This window comes from Penicillium longicatenatum, assembly GCF_028827895.1.
Source record: "Penicillium longicatenatum strain IBT 33135 chromosome Unknown contig_2_segment0_segment0, whole genome shotgun sequence".
NCBI lineage: Eukaryota > Fungi > Ascomycota > Eurotiomycetes > Eurotiales > Aspergillaceae > Penicillium > Penicillium longicatenatum.
The window spans coordinates 1,585,592-1,612,007 of NW_026643120.1; the positions used below are offsets into that span (position 1 = coordinate 1,585,592).

The 26,416-nt window shown below is 50.5% G+C and overlaps 8 protein-coding genes across 8 annotated transcripts; 5 read left to right on the top strand and 3 right to left on the bottom strand.

Annotated features, from left to right (window-relative positions):
• Positions 1–1,014: 1,014 nt before the first annotated feature.
• Positions 1,015–2,010, bottom strand: N7484_003120 (U2-type spliceosomal complex subunit CWC24; the record flags this gene model as incomplete). Its single annotated transcript, XM_057113540.1, has 1 exon — positions 1,015–2,010. One exon carries the CDS (start codon positions 2,008–2,010, stop codon positions 1,015–1,017), a length of 996 nt encoding a protein of 331 aa, XP_056973680.1.
• Positions 2,011–3,173: 1,163 nt separating this feature from the next.
• Positions 3,174–8,435, top strand: N7484_003121 (putative nuclear migration protein (ApsA); the record flags this gene model as incomplete). The annotated part of the gene is made up of 2 exons (XM_057113541.1): positions 3,174–3,629; positions 3,687–8,435. The coding sequence occupies 2 exons, from the start codon at positions 3,174–3,176 to the stop codon at positions 8,433–8,435; spliced, it is 5,205 nt and encodes a 1,734-aa protein (XP_056973681.1).
• A 1,339-nt stretch (positions 8,436–9,774) lies between these two features.
• Positions 9,775–11,195, top strand: N7484_003122 (uncharacterized protein; the record flags this gene model as incomplete). The annotated part of the gene is made up of 3 exons (XM_057113542.1): positions 9,775–9,824; positions 9,894–10,532; positions 10,586–11,195. The coding sequence occupies 3 exons, from the start codon at positions 9,775–9,777 to the stop codon at positions 11,193–11,195; spliced, it is 1,299 nt and encodes a 432-aa protein (XP_056973682.1).
• A 1,741-nt stretch (positions 11,196–12,936) lies between these two features.
• N7484_003123 (class I SAM-dependent methyltransferase) lies at positions 12,937–14,227 on the top strand (the record flags this gene model as incomplete). Its single annotated transcript, XM_057113543.1, has 3 exons — positions 12,937–13,021; positions 13,318–13,434; positions 13,542–14,227. The coding sequence occupies 3 exons, from the start codon at positions 12,937–12,939 to the stop codon at positions 14,225–14,227; spliced, it is 888 nt and encodes a 295-aa protein (XP_056973683.1).
• A 1,041-nt stretch (positions 14,228–15,268) lies between these two features.
• Positions 15,269–16,366, bottom strand: N7484_003124 (DNA helicase ZGRF1-like domain-containing protein; the record flags this gene model as incomplete). Its single annotated transcript, XM_057113544.1, has 1 exon — positions 15,269–16,366. One exon carries the CDS (start codon positions 16,364–16,366, stop codon positions 15,269–15,271), a length of 1,098 nt encoding a protein of 365 aa, XP_056973684.1.
• Positions 16,367–17,102: 736 nt separating this feature from the next.
• On the top strand, positions 17,103–18,810 carry N7484_003125 (BAR and SH3 domain-containing protein; the record flags this gene model as incomplete). Its single annotated transcript, XM_057113545.1, has 4 exons — positions 17,103–17,216; positions 17,279–17,596; positions 17,661–17,777; positions 17,830–18,810. 4 exons carry the CDS (start codon positions 17,103–17,105, stop codon positions 18,808–18,810), a joined length of 1,530 nt encoding a protein of 509 aa, XP_056973685.1.
• An 866-nt stretch (positions 18,811–19,676) lies between these two features.
• N7484_003126 (uncharacterized protein) lies at positions 19,677–22,325 on the bottom strand (the record flags this gene model as incomplete). Its single annotated transcript, XM_057113546.1, has 1 exon — positions 19,677–22,325. One exon carries the CDS (start codon positions 22,323–22,325, stop codon positions 19,677–19,679), a length of 2,649 nt encoding a protein of 882 aa, XP_056973686.1.
• A 553-nt stretch (positions 22,326–22,878) lies between these two features.
• N7484_003127 (putative RNA 3'-terminal phosphate cyclase) lies at positions 22,879–24,285 on the top strand (the record flags this gene model as incomplete). Its single annotated transcript, XM_057113547.1, has 1 exon — positions 22,879–24,285. One exon carries the CDS (start codon positions 22,879–22,881, stop codon positions 24,283–24,285), a length of 1,407 nt encoding a protein of 468 aa, XP_056973687.1.
• Between the last annotated feature and the right edge of the window lie 2,131 nt (positions 24,286–26,416).

Sequence of the window (26,416 nt, forward strand, 5' to 3'; positions counted from 1 at the left end):
GGGTGCTCGACCCTCAAAGAAAACCGGCCAAGGGTGAGGATGAGCATGAGGGATGGTGGCAATGACAGAATCTCAGACCCACTTCGGATCCGATCAACGCAATATGGCATATGCTCCCGCGGTTCTTTTCCGTTGAGAGGCTGCCAAGGCTTCGAATGACTTTCCTTCTTTGAGAAGGAGGGGGTTCTTTGGTTCGACGGGGCCCCGTTAGCTCCCACTTAGTACTGGGAGAGGAACATAGTTTTCGCAACGCCCATGGCGTTGCAGATCGCCGCTGTAGACCTCGGGATGTGTATGTGCACTGTCACTTCCTGTCAGCTGTCACATATACCTCGCATGGACATACAAATACTCCATACCTACTGGCAGCAATATGATGCAAGTGTTTGCTGTTTGCTGCAATCGGAGTTTGTGGGCTTGTTGAGGTCGTCTGCAGGGGCAGCGTCTCTGATTGGTCAGAGACAAGCTCGCCGCGTGGCTACCGAGCATTTTTGTCCTAGTCCAGTTCACGATCAGATTATGGGAGGTGCGTTTGTACTGGAGTATAGCGGACCCGGACCCGGACCCAACTTTTTCTTCCAGATAAGCCAGATGCCCTAGTTCGACTATGCACTCTCGGTTGGCAAAGCGGAATGACGTGCGTGTATCATTTGCTGTTCAGTATCATTCACGAACCACCGTGCTCCACTGATATCCACCTCTGATACCGTGCTCTGCCGAAAGTATAACGGATGCCGATAAGCCGGTTACTTCAATTATGCTAGATATTTGACGTTGCCGGTTCTACCGCATTCACCGAGTCAAAAAGTGGAGGTGCATGGATATATATTTATCATCGATGCATAAAGGAATAGATCCAAAGTTATACATACATATATATACATGAAAACACTCCTTCCAAGGTTCATGTCAGAACATTTGAAATATTGGGAATATTCGCTGGAGCTGATTCGAGGATAGTAGTCGATATGCAGTCCTGCTGAGAAGTCATCGTCATCCGAGTCATGTCCGAGCTCAGCTTTTGTCTCCGTCCTCATCACCGACCTCTTCCCCCTCTTCAATCGCCTTCTCCCGCAATTTCCGTGCTCGCTCTCGCTTTTTCTCAAGCAAGGCATTGAGCTTCTTGGCGACATTGAACACTCCACCGGTACCCGCCCCACATGCCGCACATGATGGGTTCTTCCGGTACCGTTGTAGTGCACAGGACTCACAGAAATAATGTCCACATTTCGTCACTATAGGGTGCTGATAGGGCTTCTCACAAATAATGCAGGCGAATGGGATTTTTTCCAGCATCTCATCTTCATTCTCATCGTCCTCTTTTTCCCCCTCTCCCCGCTGCGACACAACCTTGCCCTTAAGCGTTTTGCCTTTCGTCCCAATTTCCCAGTCCCGATCCAACTCCCATCCTTGCGCATATACCTCACGCGAATGCAAGAACTTGCAGGAGTCTCCAAAGCCACAGTATCCGGTTTGTTTCCAATCCTTGCAGACATCGGGGGCGTAATCCATGACAGTCACAGTTCGGACGTTTGAAGGAGGAGCTTTGATGGGGCCAAACTTTTTGGTCGGCGCATCAGGATTTTTTTGAATGAATGATGTGTAATTGGCCGTTCCTTTGTAGGTGCCATCAGGCGCGGAGTCCGTAGACGGTTGTGGGCGTGACCGAGTTGACCCTAGAAGGTTGTTTGCACTGAGATCCTCGTCATACCAATCTGAAGCTTTTGTTGCGTCATTGCTCGATGTCAAAGGAATTGGGCCAGCGGTGGAAGGCTTCTCAGCAGCCGGATCACGCTTGGTGGTATTGGTGGAGGAGGCGGTTACTGCAACATTCTTGCGCCGTCTCTTGATGCGGTGTCCTTCTTCGTCATCGGAGGAGGTAAAGCCGGAGTCAGAGTCGGAGGCAGGTGGGGGTGTTGCAGGCTTCTTGCGAAAGTTCGCCTTTCCCTTGGAGCGTTTCTTGAAGCCAAACTGGGGGACAGTTTCCGCGGCAGCTGTGTCGTCCGCCATCGTGGACTATCGCTGACTTGGTATGAACAGAGGGAATATTGAGGCGAAATCCTATGGCGCAAATATTTCTAGTCTTCGCGATCGAGGATCTTAAATAGATGAAAAGCGCAAGACTTGAAAATGCTGAAACTGGGGCGATGTTGAATCAACCAAATCCAACAAGTCGAAGAGTCTCGAATCCGTGAAGATCACTGACTAAGCTATCGATGCAAACAGCTGCAAACAACGCCACATTGGGAAAATGACAACAACAACACAATTAGTCTTGCTTACCTGTACAGTACGTACCTACAGTACGTACAATGTGATCTATTTAAGTTTCGCTGCAGAGTATAATAATAATAACGTTTACCATGGTTCCCTATAAGAGGTATTGGATCTGCGAATAGAGAACACAACGCATAATACCTTGCATAGAGCCGCAGTCAAGACTCAATAGTAAAAGATGTCACTGCGCGAGGATCACTCCACGATCTCAAACACCGGTCCCAATTGGCAATAATAGTGCCTTACGGTCGTGGTCCTCTCTCTCCCTCCTCTCTCCCCACCCACCAACTCACCTCTCGTTTCTCTTCCCACACGCTCTCTATTCTGTCCTTTCTTGTTTACGTTTCCTACTTGCTCTTTTCTTTGTTTAATCATTGTTCTTTCCCCTGCTCTTTTCTTTCCTTTGTCGAATTTCTAAAAACACACAGAAGTGGTGCGTGATAATACCTGCAGATCGTGTTGTGGTTGGTTGTATCACCCACGCGCGCCGACTCATCTCGCCCAACCAGACTTCGCACTGATTCGTCCGGGTACTCGGTGTTTGTTGTCTCTCTCTAACCCCCTCTCCCTTTCCCACCTTCGCTCGTCGCGACGGTTTTTACTGCGGTTTCTTCTCTTTTATTTTCTTGAATTCTCCCCTCTCGCCCGTCGCATCTCGATTTTGCTTCTGCGGAGCGTGACGATTTGTGGTCGCTGGCCGGCTCGTCATTGAATTAGCGCACTCCGACACCCCTCTCATTCAAAACGCGCGGCGATCCCTCAAACGATGCACGTGAACTCAACATCTAATCTATCTTAAGAACGCGCGAATCTCGAAATTCTCTCAGCGGCCGCTGTATCCTCTGGCACTAAAAGGGGATCCAGAAGCCGTGTGAGACGTCCACAACGTCTGGCGAATGACCGCACACGACGCGGGAGCTGACAGCTCCTTTACCTCAATGATGGAGGACCCGTTCGTTTCGAATAGCGCAAGGGAATTCGCCTCCCCTCCCGATTCTCACCAATTTTCGTCGTTTGATACCCAATTATTCAACATCAATGCCTCTTCACCAGCCCAGGCCAAACGGGCCCTAGCCGCCCGGCTAGCGGAAACTGAACGTCAACTTGAGGAGACATCCAAAGTGGGAACTGCCCTCATCGAGCAGCAGCGACAACTGGAGGAGTATCTGAAAAATTTGGAGCAGCAGAAGGATGAAAGTGAGATGTCATCGGAATTGCGCCAAAAGCTTGCCGACTTGGAGCGAGATTATGCCGAGATTGAGCGGGATACGACGCGCGCAATCTTGGCCCCGAAGCGACTGGCTGGAGGCTCGGATGAGGGTCACTTGGGCACCCCGGGATTTGAAGTAAAGGTATTGTCATCGCGTGCCCATCGGCCCTGACCTCAGCCCATCTAACTACTGGATCAGTCTCCCATCAGCCCCGCCCTATTCGCCGGCCAGGCGACCAACTCTCCCAGCAAAGTCGGCGTTCCATCCCGCAAGCAACGAAATCAGCCATCGGGCCGTGTCCACGACATTGAATTTGCGACAGAAATTTCCACATCCTTGTTGGGACAAGTGCGCCAATTGCAGGGGCTTCTTGCCGAGCGAGATGAGTCAATCAAGACCATTAATTTGGAAAAATCGCGCCTGGAACTGGAAGCAGAAGGGTATTCGCAGCGGATCCGAGCCTTGGATGACAGCGAACAGCGTTACAAGGACGAGAATTGGGCCCTGGAGACGCAGACTCATGAATTGATGGCATCCATGAAAGAATCGGCGGAACGTGAGAAAAGACTTACCAGCAGCTTGAGCGCTTCGAATGCGGAGAAGACTGCCGTCGAGCGAGAACTGGAGGAGCTGCGACAAACGAATTCGAAGCTGTTAGAGGAACAGGACATGATTCAGAAAGCCAATGACTCGGAAATCCACCTATTGCGACGCAACCTGAATGCTGGCGATTTGGAGAAATCTGCTCTCCACAAGAAATTGGAGGAGTTGACCTCGCAAAACCAAGAATTGGCGAAGGCTGTTGCTATGCGCATTCGGCAACATGAGTCGCAAGGTAGCCGAGATCTTCACGATGACAACAACGATGATGAGCCTGAACAGACGACTCCTGACAATTCTCCGCCTCCCTCTCCTAACAAATTCACACCCCGACACGGCCATCTTGAGTCTGAAACCTTGAAGAGTTCATTGGGCCATGCTCACCGCATGATCCAGAACCTGAAGAGCACGATCCATCGGGAGAAGACAGAGAAAATTGAGCTCAAGCGTATGTTGCAAGAGGCCCGAGATGAGGTTGAGCAGCGTCGCCGTGAGACTGCAGCTCCCAACGGAGGGCCTAACAAACGTCTGAAGAAAAAGGAAGACTCCTTCCGCAAGCCGGCTCGTCCAGATCTCTTGGGTGCTGGCCGTAAGGAAAAGTCACACGTTGAGCTCCACGAGCTCCACGATACGGACTGGGAAGACAATGCTAGTCAAATCAGCCCAACTCGCTTCACCATGGGTGCACCGGTTCGCAGTCGTCCTGGTCGTGAATCCCCTGATGAGCCTAGTGATGTGTACCAGACCGCCACAGAAGCCGAGGATGGCTTCGAAACGGCTAATGAGCGAGCAACCACAACCGAAAGCGAAGCATTCCAGACGGGTGTGGAGAGCATGGCGGATGACAGCAGCGACTCAGCAGACTTGACCGAGACTGAAAACAATGTCCAGACTACCCCACGCCAGCGTGTTTCTTCGTCTTTGGTAATGGCCAAGGCTCGTGATCGCACTTCGTATCATAGTTCGGCTTCCACGTCAGACGATGACGATGACCAAGAGGGAGGATACCCTTCTCCCAGCCAGGCTCACATTTCTCGTCCCCGAGTCAAGTCGAAGCGAAGTGTTGTCAGGCGGATCCGCCCCTCTGGAGAGGCACCCATGGCCTCTAGCAGCCGTCCATCCAGTGCACGGAATTCTGCTGCAACGAGCTTTGAGCAGGCATCTGTGCCCCAAGGGGGACAAAGTCTTTTCGCCGAACTTGCCGAACTGGAAGGTGGCGAAGAAGATGAAGAGACTGTCGCAACTTCTCCCGCTTCAACACCACGCATGGTGCCTATATCAAGCTCTCGCCGCCCCTCTGATGCCATGCTAGACTCACCTAGTAGGCCTGTCATGATTGATTCTGGTGTGATGACCGATCCTTGGCAGCCTGACGCTCCAGTCGGCGTTGCAGCCATCGGTGGAGCTGTTGTTGGAGCTGCTGTTGGAGTTGCCGCTTCCGACCTTCCAACCACTCCACGGAGAGATGTCGCAACTGGAGACAGGGAGCTTACTACTGAAGAACAGCAAACCCCCAAAATGGTCAGCTCAGGAACGGAATGGACACCTCGTAAACCTTCGGCGTTGGATGACGATCATTTGTCGAATGTTCCTACACCACCAAAGATGGTTTGGGACGAACGCTCTGTTGGGACCCAGCAAGTCGAGGCGGGTATCCAAGCCGAGCCTGACCTACCGGAATTGGGCATGGCGACGATCGCATCCCAAGAAATTCTCCCCTCATTACCCAAATGGCCACAATTGGGTGTTGCATACTTCCCTGGGGGGGCTACCAAGCCCGTGGAGCACATCCTTCCTGTACCAGAGATACCGCTACTGGATGTCTCTTCCATCGCTTCGCAGTCTACCGAGCCCGTGGAGCACAATCCTCCTGTGCCAGAACTCCCAGAACTGCTTGTCTCTTCAATCTCTTCACAATCCACTGAGCCTGTAGTTGCAACGGTCTCTGAGCCTATCATCCCAGTCGAGTCTGTGCGAGAATTGCCTGAACTTTCTTTGTCCTCTCTCTTCACTTACTCGACCGAGCCCGTGAAGGCACAACTTTCAGAGCCTGAGCCTATCATCCCAGTTGAGCCTGTGCGAGAATTGCCTGAAATTTCCTTATCTTCTCTCTTCACTTACTCTACCGAGCCCGTTAAGGCGCAACTTCCAGAGCCTGAGCCTATATCTATACCTCTGCCAGTCGATGAGGAAATGCCCATTCCCGAAGTCGGAATGTCCTCGATCTCTTCGCAGCATACTGAGCCCGTTGTGCCGCAACTACCAGAGCCTATCCCCGAACCTGAGCCGGCTGTCATCCCAGAGCCTGAGCCGATGGTAAAGGAGGTACATCTTCCCGAGCTGGGGATGTCCCTGATCAATTCGCTGCATACTGAGCCCACCATGCCACAGCTCCCGGAGCCTGTCCCAGAACCTGAGCCTTCACAACTGGAGATCTCCTGGCTAGATCCATCTTTCACGGAACCTGTCACACCTAAAGTGGTTGAAATACCTCCTCATCCAATTCCTTCTTTTGCTACCCTGCGTCCTGTTGAAACTGAACCAGTCAAATTCGTACCATTTGAAGCCCCTCCCCCACCAATTTCCTCTCTTGCTTCTCTGCACTCTGTCCAAACGGAACCAGTCAAGTCTCTACCACGCGTGATTCCTTCAATGGTCGAATTTGGTATCCAAACAGACCCTGCGGAAGAGCCCAAGGCTGCTGGTGCGGCCGTAGCTGTGTACGAAGATGAACCTAACGAGGTAGCTCGAAGCCGTGCTAGCACTACCACTAGCACTAGTGAACGACGTGCCAGCGCAGGTTTGGCTCTTAATGATATTACTGGCAACTCGTTGCAAAGACAACCAGTCAGCTCGGTCAACACAGATCAGGGATCGCAAACCATCCTCTCCTCCAAGCAGATTGACCAGATTCTTATGGATCGTGATTCTGTTCGTCCTGCCTCTTCTGCTGATAGCAAATACTCAAGGGAGATGGCAGCAGTTGCCGTCACCGCTGCGTCACCATTCGCAACCCCTAAGCTTCGACCCCGTCCTCAACAGCAGTCGTCAGCCAAATCTTCCGCGTCCATCCGGCGACCAGACACTGCCACTAGCCAGATGTCTTCCTCAAGTGCTCACCCTCCACTGCCCACTGATCACCGTGAGGCAATCTTGGCTGCTGAAAAGAAATCTATCGACGTACCACCAGCATCACCTGGCGTGATGGGACCTCCCCTTGCACCGGCCTCTGCTTATCGCATGAATGCGCAAACGGCCCCACGAACTCCCAATGAACAAGGCGGGCGTGCTGGATCAGCACGGACTGTTTCTACTCAACCACGCATGCGCAGAGGAAGCCAGAGCCAGATGTCAAGGCGGTCATCCGTGTCATCATTCGCATCGGAGCTGGAGGAGCGGTTCAATATGAACCCCCATGCTGGACCTATGCCCAATGGATACGGACCCAACACCGATCCTCGCATGATCCAGGCCATCACTCAAACCATGATTGGTGAGTTCCTCTGGAAATACACGCGGAAGACCGGCTCATCCGACATGTCAAACACTCGGCATCGTCGGTACTTCTGGGTTCACCCGTACACGCGTACCTTATACTGGAGTGAAAAGGATCCTCAGACCGCTGGAAAGAGTGAGCTTCGAACCAAGAGTATTCCCATCGAGGCTGTGCGAGTGGTTGCAGATGACAACCCGTATCCTCCAGGCCTCCATTGCAGAAGCTTGGAGGTCGTTAGTCCTGGGCGTCGACTTCGATTTACTGCCAGTACCAGCCAAAGACATGAGACTTGGTACAATGCCTTGACATATCTCCTAACAAGAGAGGACAGTGGTCACTGTGAGGATCACGATAGTGTGACTCTGGATGATATCGATGAGTTTAATCCAGGCTTCCGGTCTGGGTCTCGCCAGACAGCCCGGATGTCTCTCTCATCTTACAACAGCCGTACACTCCGTCCACCCCCCAAGCGAGCAACTTCAGCCATGTCCATGCGGTCCACAGGGACGCCCGGGCGTGCTTCACCTGCCCTTAGCTCTCCGGTTCCCAACTCGTCTTTGCAGGTCCCCGAAGAGCGTCAGCGCTCATCATCCCGACTTAGCACCATCCTCACTAGTTCAATCCGTGGATCGATTGCTAGCATGAAGGGCCGCAATGGCCAGGCTTCGAGTGTGCATAATGGAAGCATCCATGCCCAGGACAGCATCGAAGATTTCGCACATGCAGCGGAGGAAGAAGATCGGCTTGAAAACGTCCGTGCTTGCTGCGATGGCAAACACGACGTTGGCTCGCTCTCCCGCACCAGTCGCTACAGCCCCCGGGTTGATCGCAGCCACTCTCACCACCACTAAAAAATTTTAGTAATGGTTTGATCGAGTTTGTGGGCAGGCCCTCAAACAAAGTACGGCCTGCGGCATTCATATAATGGCCACGAGTCTCTTATATTCTCTTGTTCAACCAGCATTTCGTTGTATTCGTTCCGACTCAATGTCAGATTTGTGTGGATTTTCATGTCAAATCCCTTACATGACATACTGTTGGACCTCTTAATGCCTCTTGGAAGATTTGGAAACCAAAGTCCCACGGAAGCTCTCCCCTCGCTGATACATTTTTCCAACTCGCATTGGTGTTCTTTCCTTTTTTTCGTTACAACTCTCTTCCACCTTGTTCGTCTCTACAGACCTTATCACCATCTCTTGTCATCGTCCCTCCTTTTCTTTGTGCTGCATTACAGCTACGGTCCTGTCTGATCAGACTACATTGCATACTTTTCCTTTTCTCCTGTTGATAATTCCTATGTGACTATCTGTCCGGATTCACTCTTACTCTCTTTGGATGTCGTTATCTCATTGTGCACTATGCACCAGAACTTGAGCCATACTAAAATTTATTCGACCCTTACCTTCAAATATGCTTTTTCTTTTAAGATAACTAGGTTGCCTCCTGTAATTCTCACGGAGTGCACGGTAATGAGCCAGGTGCAAATTATGTTTGTCAATGGCGTCAGATCAAGAGGAAATGTTTTCGGAAGGCGCGATGCGGCCGAGAGGAACCTTCCCCCACACCCTCTGTTTTTAATGCAAACCCTTCTCTTTCTTTTCCTTCCAACTCTACTCAGTCTGTCTCATTCTTGTTAGACGCTATACAGTAGAATTCGAAAACAGATTTCCCCCAAGACACACTCGCTTTCTTTCCCAGCGCCCCACTCCGCTTGCGCTAAACTTGAGGCAAAGTCCCCACAAGCTTCTTTAGATGTATTCCTGGTAGATCAGCAAAGTTACCGTAATTACAGGTTTCGGCGCTGGGCAGAAAAACGGCCGAAGGCTATAGGTTAGCACGGGTAGTCGGAGGTCACTTCTGGCTGCCCTCCTCAATGTTCTGCTCAGGCTCTGTGACGTGCCTGAGCGATAGAAGTTGCACGTGATGTCGCATGTAGCCTCCGGAGTGTGATTGGCTCTCGGTTGCCCTCAACTCGCTGTGGCCTCCCCGCATCAAGGTTTTAACAAGTAGATAGTTGAAGATAGTAGGCAGGAAAGGATACGTGATATCTGATGGGGTTAACCGGTTTAAAGTGGATTACGAAGTAGTGTGTCTTGGATGGAGGCTCTACCGGCTGGAAGATAGTATATCAGGAATTAGCTCCCCTCTTCCGGTTTTCCTCTCTTCCACCTTAACATTTCCCATATATTCATGGACGACCAGCGGGACTCCTACGTCAAGTGGAGAGAGTGCGATAAGCTGTATGTGACCTGCTGCAGGCTTTCAAACAAAGAGAGCAGAAATAATCCGCTAACGAGCATATAAGACAGGCCCGATACCCCACAGGTGGTTCTGGAGCTGGATGGCTGCCCGACCGTCTGGACGGAGCCGGAGATTCAAGACTATTTCTTGTCCCATCTTCGGAGGCTTATGAGTGATGAATCTAATGACCGCGACGATCAGAATGAGAGCGATAGCTCAAACGACATCAACCAACCATGCTGGCTGCGCTGGTCCCCTCTGCCAATCGACCCTGCCCTGGATGACTTCATCCTCTTACACCATGATCCAGATAGCAAGATTCTCCAGAGAATTGGTGTTGAGAAGCAGCCCATATACGAACCGAGCCGAAGTCTTCATATGTTTCCGAATGAGCCACATTCGTCCTGGACAAGGGAGGCGAAGGAGACTCATGATCGCCATACGGTCACCCACAGACTGTCCATTCCTGGTGCCTGGAAGAAGCTGTTACAGCCAGGTCACAGCTACGACTTGCTTTGGACAGGTAAAGAAGTTGCCCACTGGGGCTGGGGCAAACCGCCGCAGGTAGGAAAAGAGGCTTCCGAGCCCAAGAGGCCACCGGTCCTGATTCCGGGAGGTGCGCACTTCACCTTCACGGTGGTAGAAGCGCTGCCACCTCCCATTCCACACCCTGCTACACCACCGCCTTTCCAGGCGTGTGAGAGAGTGTGAGTGTCTGATTAGTGGCATTCAGTCGTTCCCCTGCTAATATATGAAATAGTCCAGGGGCACCTGTCCTCAGCCTTGACATGAGCTGTAGTCCAACAATGACTCTGAATGGGCGACTGAGGATCCATATCAGACTCACTTATCACGGTCTCTCAGACAGTAGTGGTACTACGACAACAGGCAAAGAAGAACCAAGACCGATTACATTCCACACCTATGCATTTAGCCCGGTAGATGGCGCATTCCGCGTCTATCGCCGTACCGGTCCAGATCAGCCGAGCTCGGAGATAGAGGAGAAATGGGAGTCATTCTACGGCAATGGCTGTCGATGGGGGCTCTGGGGCGATCCCGACCAGCCGATAAATGTCTCCCAGAATCTAGGCACCCGATTCCAAACCCTCTTTCCCGGCGCATGCTGGACGAACTTCTGGACTATGGAAGCGGACGGAGACGGGCTACCCGAGGATCCTCAATTCGGCGAGAAGTTCCGATACCAGTTCAAGGGAAATACGTTGGACTGGTGGGATTGGGGAACAGCTGAGGACCATGCAGAGACGGTTGTCACAATACCTGCCGCGGGGGTGGACCTATTGTCGATCCAGAGGACAATGGAGGCCGGCCAAAGGTGGTTGTACCCGCGTCGAATATTGTGGAGTGGGTGATGCTTGATGAATGAGCAGTTCCTGATCTTACCTTACCGAGGGTCTTGGTTTGAGAATGGTGTAATTTTGGCCAAAACCTCGAAGAGGCCATCCGAAGTCTATAGTGTCCAAACTCTTGCATCTTTTGATCAGTCTATACTCCACATATTAGCCACTCGAGAATTGGAAATCAGATCAAGGTACTGCTTGGAAACTGACCGGGATACTAGAGATTCTGGCGCCATCGCCTCCCCCTTGAGCTGGAAATTTCAGAAAGTCCAATATCCGAGACCAGAGCCTGTTGGACTAGCATCTTGCGCCAGCCTGCGTTATTTCGTACGGATCGAGCCAAGGTCGAGGCGTCTTTGGTCATAGGCAAGTCATGAACCTCGAACCAGCAGCTATACAGTCTGTCCTTGGCAGGAAAGAGAGAAAGGAAAGTCAGTTAACAGCAGGTTGAGTATATTTCCATCGATTCTCCATATTCTCCATTCGAAGTCATTAATCTGAGTGGAGAAACGGGTCTTTTGGATTGACGGTGACTTGCTGATCAGTACGAACCAGGTGCGCGAGACTCGCTGAGCAGATCTGAGAAGCGTGCACATATCCATCCGAGCAAGGATCATCTTCAATTGCTGGATTATCCAGGACTTCTGTGGTTGTAGTTTCCATATTTTATATATTCCTTAACACAGCTTGACATTGCTTCTGGTTGGGATCTTGATGGTGGAGAACGGAAATAGATGGCCATAGGGGGACGGGAACTAGCGGTTATCTGCATTCTGGTAATACACAGCATCGTACGTCACGCAGTCGTTCTAGAGATAAAAAGGTAAGTAGATATACGAAGTCGTACCTACAAATTGAGAAATATAGACGAGAGTGATTTCAGGCACGTGCCGTGCCAACAAACCACACGAGTATCCTTCAGGGAATCTGAGTCCGACTCTCACCGTGTTTACGGTAAGTTGAATAATCTACTCATGATACATCGAGACAAGACGGTAAGGCCTTGTCGAGCCTAGGACTTTTGCTGTATCACTGTAAGTACCCGCATGAATTATAATGTGTGGCCGCCGGGCGTTTTCTACAGCGCCAGAACTTGTAATCACGGTAACTTTGCTGATCTACCAGGAATACACCTAGAAAGGCTGGTGGGGACTTTTCCTGACCGAAGAAAGTTTAGCGCAAGCGGAGTGGGGCGCTGGGAAGGAAAGTGTGTGTGTCTTGGGGGAAATCTGTTTTCGAACTCTACTGTATCCTAGGTCTTTTAAATACAACAGAGATTGAATGAATGGAGATCCGCAATTTGGATATCGGGATATCCAATCAAGATATCCAAGATGAGACAATTCAGCATAGAAAATCACCACAATATGTGAAATCCAAAGTTCACCGGGAACCATCCGGTTTCTCCTTCTAGCCCTCCTTCATGCTCTCCTCGGTACCTGGCAACTTGAGCAATAATCACTCTCCTAACTCAGCTCCCTGTAGATCCAGCAGTCAGTCCCTTGTAGCCGTGGCTTTAGTGGTGATTCATCGAAAGCCAAGGACTGAAATACATTCGGTTTTGAGCTAGTGTCTATACGCTGATAGATGAATCTATCTGCAGTTCCCGCTCCCCGGTTCGTTCCACGTCAGGTGACCCTCCCCTCACCAATCACGCCCTATCGTCTACCTATGCTGCTCAAATATGGATCTTCTTCTTTTCTATCTTTCTTTTCTCTATTCTATTTTCTACTCCAATTGCAACCAAATAGCTATGTCGAATGAAGCTCCTCCCCCATTGGGACAACAGTTGGCTGGCCTTCTTGAGCCAGCCCAACTTATGTTCTGGGCCATGTCTCGTATGTACAATATCGGCTTTTGATCTACTCTGCTCCTCGATACCATCCCGCTCTGGCTCCTTTCACACCGAGTCTCATTATACCTTGTTAATTTTGCTTTTCTTTCCCCATATATGCTATTCCATAGTCCCCAATTCCATGTTGAAATCCCCTCTGTCTTTTTGTGCTCATCGCTTACGAGAATCCCACATTGACGGCGGTTCCCCGTTCTCGGCGTTTGATTCTCTATTTTGATACTCAATGCAGACAACCCAACCCACGCAACAAAATACAAATTAACTGACAATTCTACCCAGATTACGTCCGCGTCTGCAAAGACGCAGTGTTCACCCGGGGCCAGGTCTTTGCCCCCATTTTCCAAACTACAAAACTGAGAGATGAGGCATTTGGAAAGTTCTGGGTTGAGTTTAGTGGTGAGTCATGCTATGTTCAGTCCATTCCAATTAATCCCTACATTCGTATGAATTGCAAAGAGGAGAACTGCGATAAATGAAACAAAAATAATTAATTCGAACAATAGCACCTCGCGGCGACCCAAACGCCGAACCAGTCGGCAGCTCAGCCCTGATCCCACCCATTCTTAAAACATCCCGCGGTGTTGTCCTTGATATCGGCCCCGGTACAGGAACGCAGATGCCACTCCTGCGCTCAAAAGATATCACCGCACTTTACGGCGCAGAGCCTTGTCTCGGTCTTCATAGTGAACTGCGTGCGAAGGCAGTTTCAGAGGGCGTATCTGAGAAATATCATATCTTGCCATGCGGTGTCTCTACTAAGGATCTCCTTCCTGCTCTCCGGGATGCGGAGACCGGTGTAACGGAGGCTTATGACTCGAACCCTAAGAATGGGATCTTTGATACCATTCTCTGTGTGCGGGTTCTGTGTTCTATTCCTGATATGGAGAAGACGACTCGGGAGTTGTATGGGTTGTTGAAGCCTGGTGGCCGGTTGCTGGTTACGGAGCATATAGTCAATGATTGGGCGGCGCCGAAGGGGTCCATTCTTGCAAGAATAGCCCAGGCGACTTATATGCTGCTCGGATGGTGGTTTTTTATTGGGGATTGCTGCTTGGATCGGGATACGGAGCGGGCATTGAAGAGCGCTGCGGATGTGGATGGGGGTTGGGAGTCTGTTGACTTGGAGAGGTCATTTGAATGGTCGGCTATGCCATATCTTTCTGGCATTTTGACCAAAAAGAGTATTTAAAGAAGTTTTCATTCAGTTTTGGGTGGGGGTGGTGTCTTAGGTTTCACGTTCAGGTGGGTTTTACGTAGTTGCGGTGCATAGAACAAATTCTTTACGGAGATCTACAATTAAACAAATTTAGTCGGACACCCTACTAGCTTTTGTACGAATTAGCGCGGTAGCTGCAATTTAGACAAGATGCTATGCACGTACCTGATTTTCTAGGTACTGTAAAGCATATGACCTCACATTGGTTCAAGCCAACATGCGTAGCGCTTTCTTCGAGCCGGGAAAATAAGTAAGAAAAGTCGCCGTCTCAGTGGGCATCCCTCCCCAAGCACCTTGACGTTCTTGGGTTGCCTAAGGTGAACGAGTGGTACCTGGGAATGCACACGTGAAGTTTACTGTTCTGAATTACAATTGCTGCCCTAGTTGCTACATGGGCTATAGAGGCGTCCAACTAATTTTATGGTGATCAATTGTAGATTTCCATGACGAGTATGTCATGGACTGTATGTTCTATTCATTTCCATAGGGGTATCATCGTAGACATTAATCAAATAACCTGGACATGTACAGGGACGGGTATCAAGAGAATAAGAAATACAAATATTAACATCCGAGACAGATCAAACGGGTTTCGGTCGGCCAGGAGGCCAAAAGTCGAATAGATCCAACGCCTCCGCGGTCCAGGGACCTTCTTCATGCACTCCACCAGACTCTTCTGGGACCGCGCTCATGGCATTCCGCATAGGAGTCGGCCTTGCTTGAAGACTAGGCTTATTATTCAAAGCGCTTGGATCAGAGAGAGACTTGCGAAGTGGGGCATCGAATGAGCGTCTTGCGGGTAGATTTCGCGGCGCGTCTGCCGGCCTTTGATTTAGGTTCGACCCGTTTTCAAAGCCTGAGGGAGCGGCTATATCTTCGAGGGCATATTGGGTGGCGTCTGAAGGCAGGAACTCTGTGCTAGTTGGCTCTGCTTCTCCCCTCGTTGATGCTTGAATTGGTTGTTTACTGTAAATAATGAGCGCGAGGATCATTGGCTATTCGTGTAGGGCGTCCTTACTTGGAATCTGTAGGTTTTGAAATGGGTTGACGTCTTTGTTTCTCAGCGGGTGTCGTCGATGGCACCGAAGACGGCTGTTGCTGCAGAGTACTGTACATAAATTTGTTGCGGGGTTTCTGGATCGTCATACGTGGGGCAGCGGGTTTCGCGACGGTAGCATCTGGGACAGCTGGCGATTTGTCTTTTTGTTGGCTTCGTGCCGCAGGTCGCTCCGGATGTTTGCCCTGGACCGCACTGTCCGTGACGAGGGCATGATTCACTGCAGGCTTTGTGGGTGGTGGTTGAATAGGTGTCGGTACTGAAGTACTTGGTAGCCTTGCTATAGCTACGGGTTTCTCCGGTGGTGGCATTGTCGGCCTCGAGTCCTTTCGGTGTGGTATATCCCGGGCTGGCGCACACTGAAGCAGGGGTCCATTTTCAGGAACTGTCAAATCCACCACTTCGGATGGAACACTATTTGTCGTCTTTCCCGTCGATGTCTTTGCTCGCTTGGTTGGCCGTTCGGGCTCTGGTGCTGGCGGCGCCGGCGACGGCGCCGGTGGCGGAGGTCCATGCCGTTCCTCATACGGCGACAAAAGGTGTCCAATGGGTGTTTTTCTGATACCGAGTAGGTCATTCAAAGAGCGAAAGGGATGCGACGAGCCTGAGGACCGAACAGGCGTAGGCGTGTATGTGGGCGTGGAGATTGAGGTCGACGAACGTGGCGGTTGAGAGTCGGAACCTGGGTTGTTATCTCTAGATCGAGGCGATGTCTGACTAGATCTCCTTTTCTCGAAAAGATTGGACAAGTCTGTCTGTGTGGTACTCATGCGCTCCCCCACCTCTATCAGCACACCCTTATCGAGTTCAAGCTCATCGCCATCCTGTACCTCTTCGGCCGATCGCCAGTGGTGATCACCAATGTAGTTGCCCTGTTCGTCGTACACCATGGCTCGCTTATTGAACGCATGATATTTAAGGTACCCATCTTGCCACCGCTTTGATTTGCGGCGCAGGTCATACGTGAACAAGCACCGAAACTTGACCACTGAGGCGGTGATCTGGGAGCCCGGGCTTGGGCCCGGGCCTCGCGTGGAGGATGAGGGGGTGGACATGTAGTGTCATGTAGCATTTAAGGGATAAACACACATCCCGTAAATATTTGCAATGTGACTGACGTAGATGTGCCAGGTAATCGGGCGGTGTAGTAGGCAGTGCAGCGGGATAAGAAGCTTCGCGGTTGAACGCGTGGAACAGCGGGGCTGCCCATTCCGTCAGGCAGAAAGTCAATCAAGGTCCAACGGTGCGCGATCCATGGTTTGCTTTTGTTTTACTTGGGGTTTCATTGGAAAGCATTGACATTGGCGTTATACTTGGAACCATTCAATCTCTCACATTCATCAGTTCATGATCCGAATCCAATTATCTCTTTTCCGAGTCCTTGATCCTTCGACCCATCAAGTCCCTGCTTAATCCCTGATTCGTGCATGATATCCCGCTGTAAGTGAGCTTCATTCGTCGAGATAGAACCCTTCCCCACACCCGTGACTCAACAGAACCTGATTTGTGGAAATCTTCCAATTGGACCTGGGAAAGCACGGATCAACCCGAACAAAAATAGATGCTAGACTACATATGGAGAAGAGGGGGCCCTAGAGCCGCAGCGAGGCTGAAACAATCTGAGGGGACAGCCTGTTCCCCTTTCTCATTCAATTTATTTCGTCTTTCTAACATTGAGTCAGCTGGTGATACCTGATTTCCTTATTTCGTTGGTGCTTTCTGCTTTACTTTTATGCAACGTGGATGCCCCTCATTTTGACGGTTTGACCACACTCTGCTCAATCCCCCGCCATGTTGAGCATGCAAAGAAAGTTCGGTCGAATGACCACCAAGCGCACGGCCGATGACAGCCAAGTCGCCGTGCTCTTGAAGGACTTCGAGGACGCTGATACTCTCTTGACCAAGGTAGGCAGCCACTTTTTAACGTGCTGACGTGGGGCGCATCACTAACCTTTCTGCCGAGATAGATTATTGATTCCACCAAAGCCTGGCGCGATGCTTGGAGCTCTATTGCGACTTTCCAGAGTCGCATGGCCGACGAGTTCGATGGCCTCTATGCGCCCATCGCGAGCTCCTCGGAGACCCCCACTCAGAGACAAGCGTTCAACACACCACCGGCTATTCTTGCGCGCACCAATCGAATGCGCCGTGAATACGATGAGTTGCGCACTGACATGCTGCAAGAGCTCACTGAAGTCGACTCCCGCATGATACGCCCCGCGGCATCGGCGAAGGATTTTCTGGCGCCCGTGAAGAAGACCATTAAGAAGCGGAATGATAAAAAGGTTCGTCTTCGAAGAGTCTTTAAGTTGCTCAATTCTGTATGACTAACATCAATGTCTCAAATAGACCGACTTTGAACGCTACCAGAGCAAAGTAGATGGTCTCATCCATAAATCGAAGCGTTCCGAGCGCGATAATGCCAACCTCGCCAAGGCAGAGGCCGATCTTGCTACTGCCAAGGAGGTGAGTCAAAGAATTTTGAACATATCTTCAGACATTAACTAATCAATCGCAGATCTATCGCGCTGCGGACGAGGATCTCTGCCAACGTTTGCCCACCCTCGTCTCCCTCCTCTTCTCCTTGGTCCCATTCATCCTTGACGCCCAAATTGAGATCCAAAACCGCATGCTAGCACTCTACTACACCGTGCTCCACGCCTACTGCGAAGCAGAAGGCTTCCCCTCCCCACCCCCACCCATGGACCATGTAATCCAGGACTGGGAACTGGCCCATAAGCCCTCTCAAAGCGACATCGAAGGTCTTGCCATCCTAGCACACGGCAAATCCATCCGCCGAGCAAACGAGGCCCAAGAAGAACAACGTGGCAAACGGCCCTCGCTAGGCGGTCGCAGCCTCACAAGCTTCTCTGCTACCTCAAGAGGCAGTGACATGCGCAGCCGCAGCAAATCTCCCGCACCACCACCAAATATGTTCAATAAGCCCAAACCCTGCGGATTCGAGGCCTCCCGCCCCGTTTCTCCCTCATCGTCCGTGAACACTTTCACACCCAGCGTCTCGGCCATCTCAGCAGCGAGCTCATCCAGCACAGCCCTCACAGCAGGCAGTGGCTACTTCACTCCACCAGTACCCTCGGAGCCAATGCCCGTCCACTCATACAAACGATCCCCCAGTCCCATGCCGGCCAAACCGCCGAAGCCATCAGGGATCCAATTCTCACCCGCTGGTCCGAAGATCGATCACCACCAGACATTCATCTCGCCCACGCCTGCCGTAACGGATCCCCTGGCCAGCATGGCGGGTAAGAAAAGGAGACCTCCACCCCCGCCGCCGGCCAAACCGGCCAAGCCACCACGTCCCACTACAACTTTCGTTACGGCGCTGTATGACTTTGGTGGCCAGGGACCTGATGATTTGTCTTTCCGGGAGGGAGATCGGATCAAGCTGGTGAGGAAAACGGAGAGTACTGACGACTGGTGGGAGGGTGACTTGCAGGGAGTCCAGGGATTTTTCCCGGCGAACTATGTCACATTGTGAAGTGATGACATACCCTTTCGTGCCTGATACTGCTTCATTTGCCTTCGTTGGACCTATTAGTCCCGCATAAACGAAAATCACTAATATGCCTCGATATCAAATATGGTGGTGGATTATACATACCTCGGCGATGCTTTTCACTCGTTATTTTCTTTCCTATGATGTCTTTTTTTTTTCTCACACAAAAGGCCTCGCTGGTGCCTTAACTATATTCCCCTTGTGTTTACAATTCCCACTACGTATATCTACATCTATTCAAAATATATGCATTTTTCATGAACAAAGCTTGAGTGATGGAAAGTCGTTAGGATTTAGGATTAAATTGAATAGCTAGTATGTATGCGGAGGCTAGCTAGATGTCTGAGAAGATGGGCGCGTGGCATACCCCAGGTTGAGTGGTTGAATGGGGTAGTGGCAGCTTCGAAAGAATATTGAGGATTATGTGGCTTAAGTTAGAAACACTAATATCAATCAGCACCAAGTGGTCGAGCGGAAACTCGACTATCTCATCTTCCTTGGTCTAGTGGTCATGATTTCCGCTTGTCATTAACACCGATAAGCGCGGGAGACCGGGGTTCGATTCCCCGAGGGAGAGATTTCTTTTTGCTTTTTCTTTCCACTTCATGGAACTTCTCTTTTTATTGTCAGGTTTTAAATAAACTTGGATGTAAATGAGCATTGAACTTATACTAAATATGCTTTTGTAATCCTCGGTATCACTACACGTTGTGGCTATGGCATCATAAGTAAATACAAAGGTGACTGACACATCTCACACCAGGACTCTGCGGAAAAAATATATCTAATCTGCGCGGGATGACTCCTGGACCAATCTGAAATCATTCAGACAGGCCAAACTTGGAATCTCAAATGAAAAATTCATCAGTCGTGGGCGCATCGTTCTCGTTTGCTGGAGTCCCCATTCCCATCTGGCGACGGCGAGTGTTCAAAAACATATCTACCATGCGCTTGCTGGATATGGTGGAATGAATATCCTGAAGCTTGTGATACTCGTCCATCATTTCATCGTGCTCCTCTCCTTGTCTGGTATTTTCATTGTTCTGAAGATCTCGCTGTAACCTCATGGAACGGAATGAATTTGGCTTCCCATTCGTCATTGGCCGTCGAGCAGAGTACCGTCGGACCTGCTCCTGAGTCCAGGCTCGTTTCATTACCACGGGACCATTCCTCTGAGGTGGAGTGGGTGACTCGGGAATTTGAATCGTGTTGCTAGTTCTGATGCGCATCGGAGACACAGGTGAATCGGCAACACCGTTGGACCAGGATGGTACAGCTGGAACTTGGTGAAGTGTCAGATCAATCTCATCATTCAAAGGCAATTTAGTCGCCTGATCCGGCTCAATCTTTGGGGAAGACAGAATAGTTCGCACACTGGAGGACCGACTGAATGGTCGTGAGTAATTGCTCTGAGACAACGTGGGACCAGCTAGGAGCTGTGGATTTCCATCTTGTACGTCCGTGCTGTATAAGGGACTGTTCAACGCTTGGCCTGGAAGAGATGTTTGTCGAAGCATGTCGGTGAAGGTTTCATCTTCATCCTGGAATTGAGCACCCTCCCGGAAATGCTCCTTTGTAGGACTCGCATTTTCGATCCTTTCAATCTCTGAGCTCATCCATTGCTGCCAATCTGCACTTGGGTGTACCATTGACATTGAAGGCCGGGATCGACTGACATGATTTGGTGAGCTCCAGGCAGTTCGTTCAGAAGCAAAAATTGTCGCTATTCCTGGCTCACCTGCACTCGGCGCGGCTAACATGCTGAGATTCTTGGTCGATGTATCACCTCCAGTCGTTCGTGAGTAAACACTTGTCGGAGATACTGGCTCCATCATTGATTCAGAGTGCGCAATGACCACACTCCCTGTCTCCTCATCCGAGTCTTCATCCACAATATATGCAGAGTGTGGCAATTTTCCTTTCGAGTAAGCGCTTCGAGGCCGGGTGTGTTCTTGTCCAAGTTTAGCCCGAGCCCCAGCCCGGAGTGGCCGAGAATGCCCTGCAGATCGTGGGTATTTCTGTGGTGATAATGAATCACCTCTTGCAGTTGCGAATGATTCGGGAGAGGTCGCTAACCCCTCGCTGGAAACACGGCGAACAGTACGTAAGCTGCGGTGGGAGTAAGCGGAAGACGCACGCTCTGGAATTACCCGATGTTCTGGTACAGTACCTAACACAACCTCCTCTTGGTTCTGTGCAGCATTTCGTCCAATTTGCTGCATCAAGGCTGTATATAGATCCTGAGTGTTGAACCATCCGTTCACATTGCGAGTGCTAGATCTCTTACGTGGTGGTGACAGACGGCTTCCAGTATCACAAGCAGGTATATCTGAGCATTGCTCGTTTGGATCACCATGCTCCTCTACCGAAGACAGTGATTGCCGATGTCCTTTTCTTCGTGCTGCCACTGTCGGCGCCGCAGTTGAGGTAGTCCGGCTAGTTTTGCGTGAATCTATGGTGCAAAGGCTAGCACGACTTGGAGAATTCTGTATGACTCGCAGTGGGCTTGAATCTCCGCTATAATGGATATCTTCAGAATGATCGGCCAAGCTGATGTCGTCTGTATTAATCACATTCTCTGACAAATTCCGAGGGCCGAGCTCATTCGGAGGCTCAGCTGACTGCTCAGTGGCTTGCTCGACGTGCCTTGAGAACCCAAACACACGCTTCAGGCCAAGCTTGATGGACGCAGAAAAGGTGCGGGACTTGCCATGAGAGAGTCTCGAACTAAAATGCCCAGGTGATGGATCCATTCCGCTCGCATCACTTGGAGTCCGAAAAGTCTTCCGGAATGGCTTGTGTTCCCTCTTGCGACGGGACAACAAGAATGAAGAGCGCCTGTTCTGCACTTCTGGGCTGCCGCTATTCTCGGAATATTGACTGCGAGCCAGCCGAATGGCCATATCCTGGCTCTTGGCATGTCGAATCGCATGGGGTACTTCATGATTGCCACGAACAAAGGATGTTGAGTTCCTCAAGGTTCGTGGCATTGCAAATTCTGGACTGAAGTCAGGACCAGGGGAGCTGCCATGGGGCATGGGCGGCTTCCCATATGCCAAGTGCGACAATCGCTGTCTGGTAGAAAACATGGACTTGGCCCTTCGTAGGCGGCGATAAGATGAAGGAATCGAGCTGTCCCGGCCATCCATCCCTTTAAACTCCGCGATTGGTGGCAACACGGCCGGGTTCTCGTGATGAATTTGAGCAGCTGGGTTCCTCTCCGATTGTCGAGGTGTCATCGGAGTGGTGGCAAATGGTGTAATTATGGAGTGACCGCCATCTGTTAACTGCAAGCTGGTGTTTTGGCGTCTTCCTGGAATGGCCACATTGCCGGGTCCGCCTAGTCGATCGTACGAACCTTTGGACTCAATGGAAGATCTTTCACTCAAGCGCATTGCTCGTGCGGCAGCCGTAGCCGCATGTAATTTAGCGACCTCTGTATCAACATATTCTGTCTCTGTCGGTGGATGGGCTCGTCGCATCGAGCGAGTGGACATGGATCGTCGGAGTCGGTCCCGGGTAGTGAATGAGGAAAACATACTAGGAAAGTCTGTATAGTACGTGGTACGACACGGGTGAAGATGCTTGAAAACGAAGAAGTCCTACACCTTGCGCCAGAAGTGACATTTTCGTCCAATTTGAATACAAAGGAAAGAGCGTGGGATGCCATGGTAGGTGCGATGCCCCTGTTGACCGAATTCCAAGGTATACAATCACACACCTAGGCAAGTGTAGTAGTAAATTTAAGATGAAAAACAAAACATGGACAATGGAATAGTATTGGCTACAAACGATATTCAAGCCTCAAAGCGTCTCTCTGAGCAATAAGCAACATATGAGTTCCGATAGGGTCAACCTGCAGCTCTTTCGCTAGTGAGTCACCCGCCAAGGCGCAGCGACAATTCCCTGACTCAGACTAAGATTCAACCACGACTCGCAAGCTTCAGCGTTGTGGAAGAATGGATATTTCCATTTGTATTTATTGATAACATGCCCACTAAAAGAAAATTGGTAAGTGACATAAACACCCATTACGCTCCCCATTCCTAAATGGCAAGCTTCCAGAGCCCAGAGACGGTCTCCAGTGGAGCCTCCCCAAAGCCCCCACCAAGATCGCCACGCCACATTGAGCTTGATGGGCGAACGCTCGAGGGGGGCGGACAATTGATTCGTAATGCATTAGCTCTGTCAGCCCTCACCAGCCGCCCAGTGACGATAGATCACGTCCGCGGAAATAGAGGAGGGAAAACAGGACTGAAGACTTCCCATGCAGCGGCGGTCAAACTACTGGCCGAGATCAGCCGCAGCAAAGTTACTGGCGGACAAGTCGGATCAAAATGCGTGACGTTTGAGCCCGAAGCTCCCGCGAGCGAGGAGTCAACCTCGACGAAAACAGGCCATCAGTCGCCTTTGGTTTCCTTGTCGGAGTTGTCTGTCCAGCCTGAATACACCATTCAGCTACCGACACCGGGATCGGTATTCTTGATCTTCCAAGCCTTGTATCCCTACCTCCTCCACGTTGGATCGCGAGCAGGGACGAATTGCGTAAAAGTGACTATTACCGGTGGAACAAATGGGACCAGCTCGCCATCTTACGACTATGCTTCTCAAGTCATGGCGCCCAATTTCGCCCGCCTTGGTCTTCCTCCTCTTTCCATCAACCTACATAAGCGTGGATGGACGGTCGGGCCCATTGAAATGGGGACCGTCACATTCCATATCCACCCTTTGGGTGCAATGGTGAATGCTGAGGGTGTCCCCGATACTCGCTTCCCACGAATCAATCTAATGGACCACGAGCGAGGAAAGATTACGCAGATCGATCTCACTGTTCTCGCACCAGACAGCACCCTAGTGGGTGAATCCCAAACAGTTCGCAAGTACGTTGAGCAGCGGACTTGTCGACGTCTACGCAAGGCTCTGCAGGCTATGGATTCATCGAATTTTGATATCCGATCGGTGCCCATCAAACTCCACACATCGGAGCCCACTACGCACATGAGTCGGGTGTACATTCTTCTTGTGGCTCATACGTCTACGGGATTCCGAATTGGAACTGATGGCTGGATTGGTGGCCAATGGGCTTCGGGCTCCCCAAAGAAGAAACACAAAAGCACCAAGGAAGCACAAAGGCATCATGAAAGAGGTGACACTCGGTCTAAGGACCAAGCCGAGGCTGCAAGCTACATTGATGCCGTACTGGAAGTCTTCATTGAAGATATCTCTTACAAAGGTTGCGGCTCATCCAAGGCTACGGATAAAAGACCACCGTTGCTAGATCTACATATGAGAGATCAGGTTGTGGTGTTTGAGGCTCTAGGTGAGGCTCACGGGGTTGGTAGCGATAACTCCAATACTGACAAGTGCCGGCAACTGGAGAACGAGCAATACTGGTCGTTGCATACTCGGACTTCACAGTGGGTGTGTCAGAAGATGCTGACAGAGACGCCCGAGTAAAGAGTCAGAAGACTTGGGATCAGTTATATCATAATCTCACACTAAAGTTTTCCGGCCAAAATGTTCCTTAGTAGTTCTTCGGGTATAAATCCCGGGTTAGCCCAGGTTTCAAAACTCGCACCAAGCCCGACTTCGGCTTTCACCCCGGGAACAGGCCGTTGGTCCCCGATCTAATTAAAGGGCACAAACCAGGGGCCGTTTCACCATAGAACTAGCATCACCGACTCCATGGTAATGACGAACCAGTTAGAAAGGATCGGAAACCAGACAAGCGATCTTCCCAGTGACACCGGGCCATCTGTCTGACACGCTCCACCGGGCGCTGATCCACACCGTGCAAGTCCGAACGAGTCACCGTTAATCCTAGGCCCCGAATCCTGCACTTGTGTGGACTAGCAACCCGACTCACGGACAGGCCGGTCATTATCATTAGCCCAGTCTAGGACCAAGGATTAGAATATTAATTTAGGCGGCACAGAACCTAGGCCCCAGACCGTTGACCGTTAGCCCGGTCATGAGGATAATAGTTGGGCATCCACATGGTGATCTATTTTTCCACGAAATTAACCCTGGACGCTGGAGGCTGGTATAAAAATCATGAAATAGAATACCGATATAACCGGACTAATCTCAGACAGGTAACAGTCTCGAAAATTCCTCGCGGTCACTAACAAGACACTAAAAAGCACTAAGGGCTTGGTATCGACAATACGACCCCATAAGCGCAAAGCCCAACCGTTGAGCCGTTTGGTAAATACATGACAGTTACACACTAACGAACTAGTTAGAGCTCGGGCGAACAAGCCCCCTACAAGCCACACCGACAAACCATAACACCAATGATCATCGTCCTAACCTTCCGGACACGGTCCCCTGAAGAAGAAGTGGAGCTAGCGCATTCCCCACAGCCCACTCTGAAACAGCGAACAAACTGATCTGACTGTGGCTGAGCCGTCCGAATCCATCGGGAAAAAGGGGTTAACTTACAAAGCGAACGCTAAGGAAGCGTAGAAGCCTGATGGAAAAAAGGAAAAGTCCCAGATACGGATATGCCTTCCAGGGCTGGGATCCCCACTTCTCTCATACTCGTTGACGTCCAAGACACATGTTTTACATCAGGAAAAGCTTCATCCCCAAACCTATAATGGTCCAAAGGTTAAGATGAAACAATTCCCCTAAAAGTATAATGCGAGTCAACAATAGATCTAAGCTTGAGCTGGAAACCCGACTGGAAATTCCTTGAATCGGCAGCAACCAGCCCTGAAACCAATCAACAATGCCAAGTATGCGTTCGGTCCTTTCATCCTCCACTCGAGGTCCAATCCACCCGTATGATGTTATGCGTGAAATTACGATTTACCCCATAAAAGTCAACCTTGCGAGATGAACTCCCTATGTAAGGAGTGCCTTTCCCCATTTCTCTATATTACATAGAGCCTCTACAACTCTGTATTGGAAACCGGATTCATTCAAATCCGATACTGGATGGTATCCACAGTATCCCTATATCCGCGGAGATAAATTTGAATCATGATCGTCCATCTTTCAATAATGTGCCCGGGTCTCCAAATGCCCGTGCCTGCAGGTGGGGACCGTCCGCGTTCTCGTTGGTTCAGGTTTCGTTTCGTAAGGCGATCGGATTTCCGCCCGGGGCCATCTTGGTCCCCGGGCTCCAGTTCTTGAATAGTAAACATGTTAGCCGATGTTGTACCTGCGTGGGTATATATGGATAAGTTGCATAGTATGGTTTGACTATGTATGAACTTCGTAAATAGGTATGGTTTTTGGCTTTGGATTTGCGGCGGCAGCTATCGAGGAATAGAATACGGGTTGGGTTGGTCTGGTTTGATTTGGTCTAGGTGGATACACAAGGGCAGTGGAGGGTGGAAAAATGAGTTGGGCTGGTTTAGGCTGTCAGATCAGGCCAGAATTTTTTTTTATTCTCTTTTCCTTTTCTTTGTTTGATTGACAGTCGTTTTCTATATGCGCTTTGTTTGTTTAATTACCGTGCTTTGTATTTTGGAGGCAGCAGGAATACGGGCTGGGTCAAATAAAAATCAATTAATCATTGTTCTTATTGCGCTAGAAGCACTACAGGGCTGGAATTTACCTTCTATTTGGGGGCCGATCG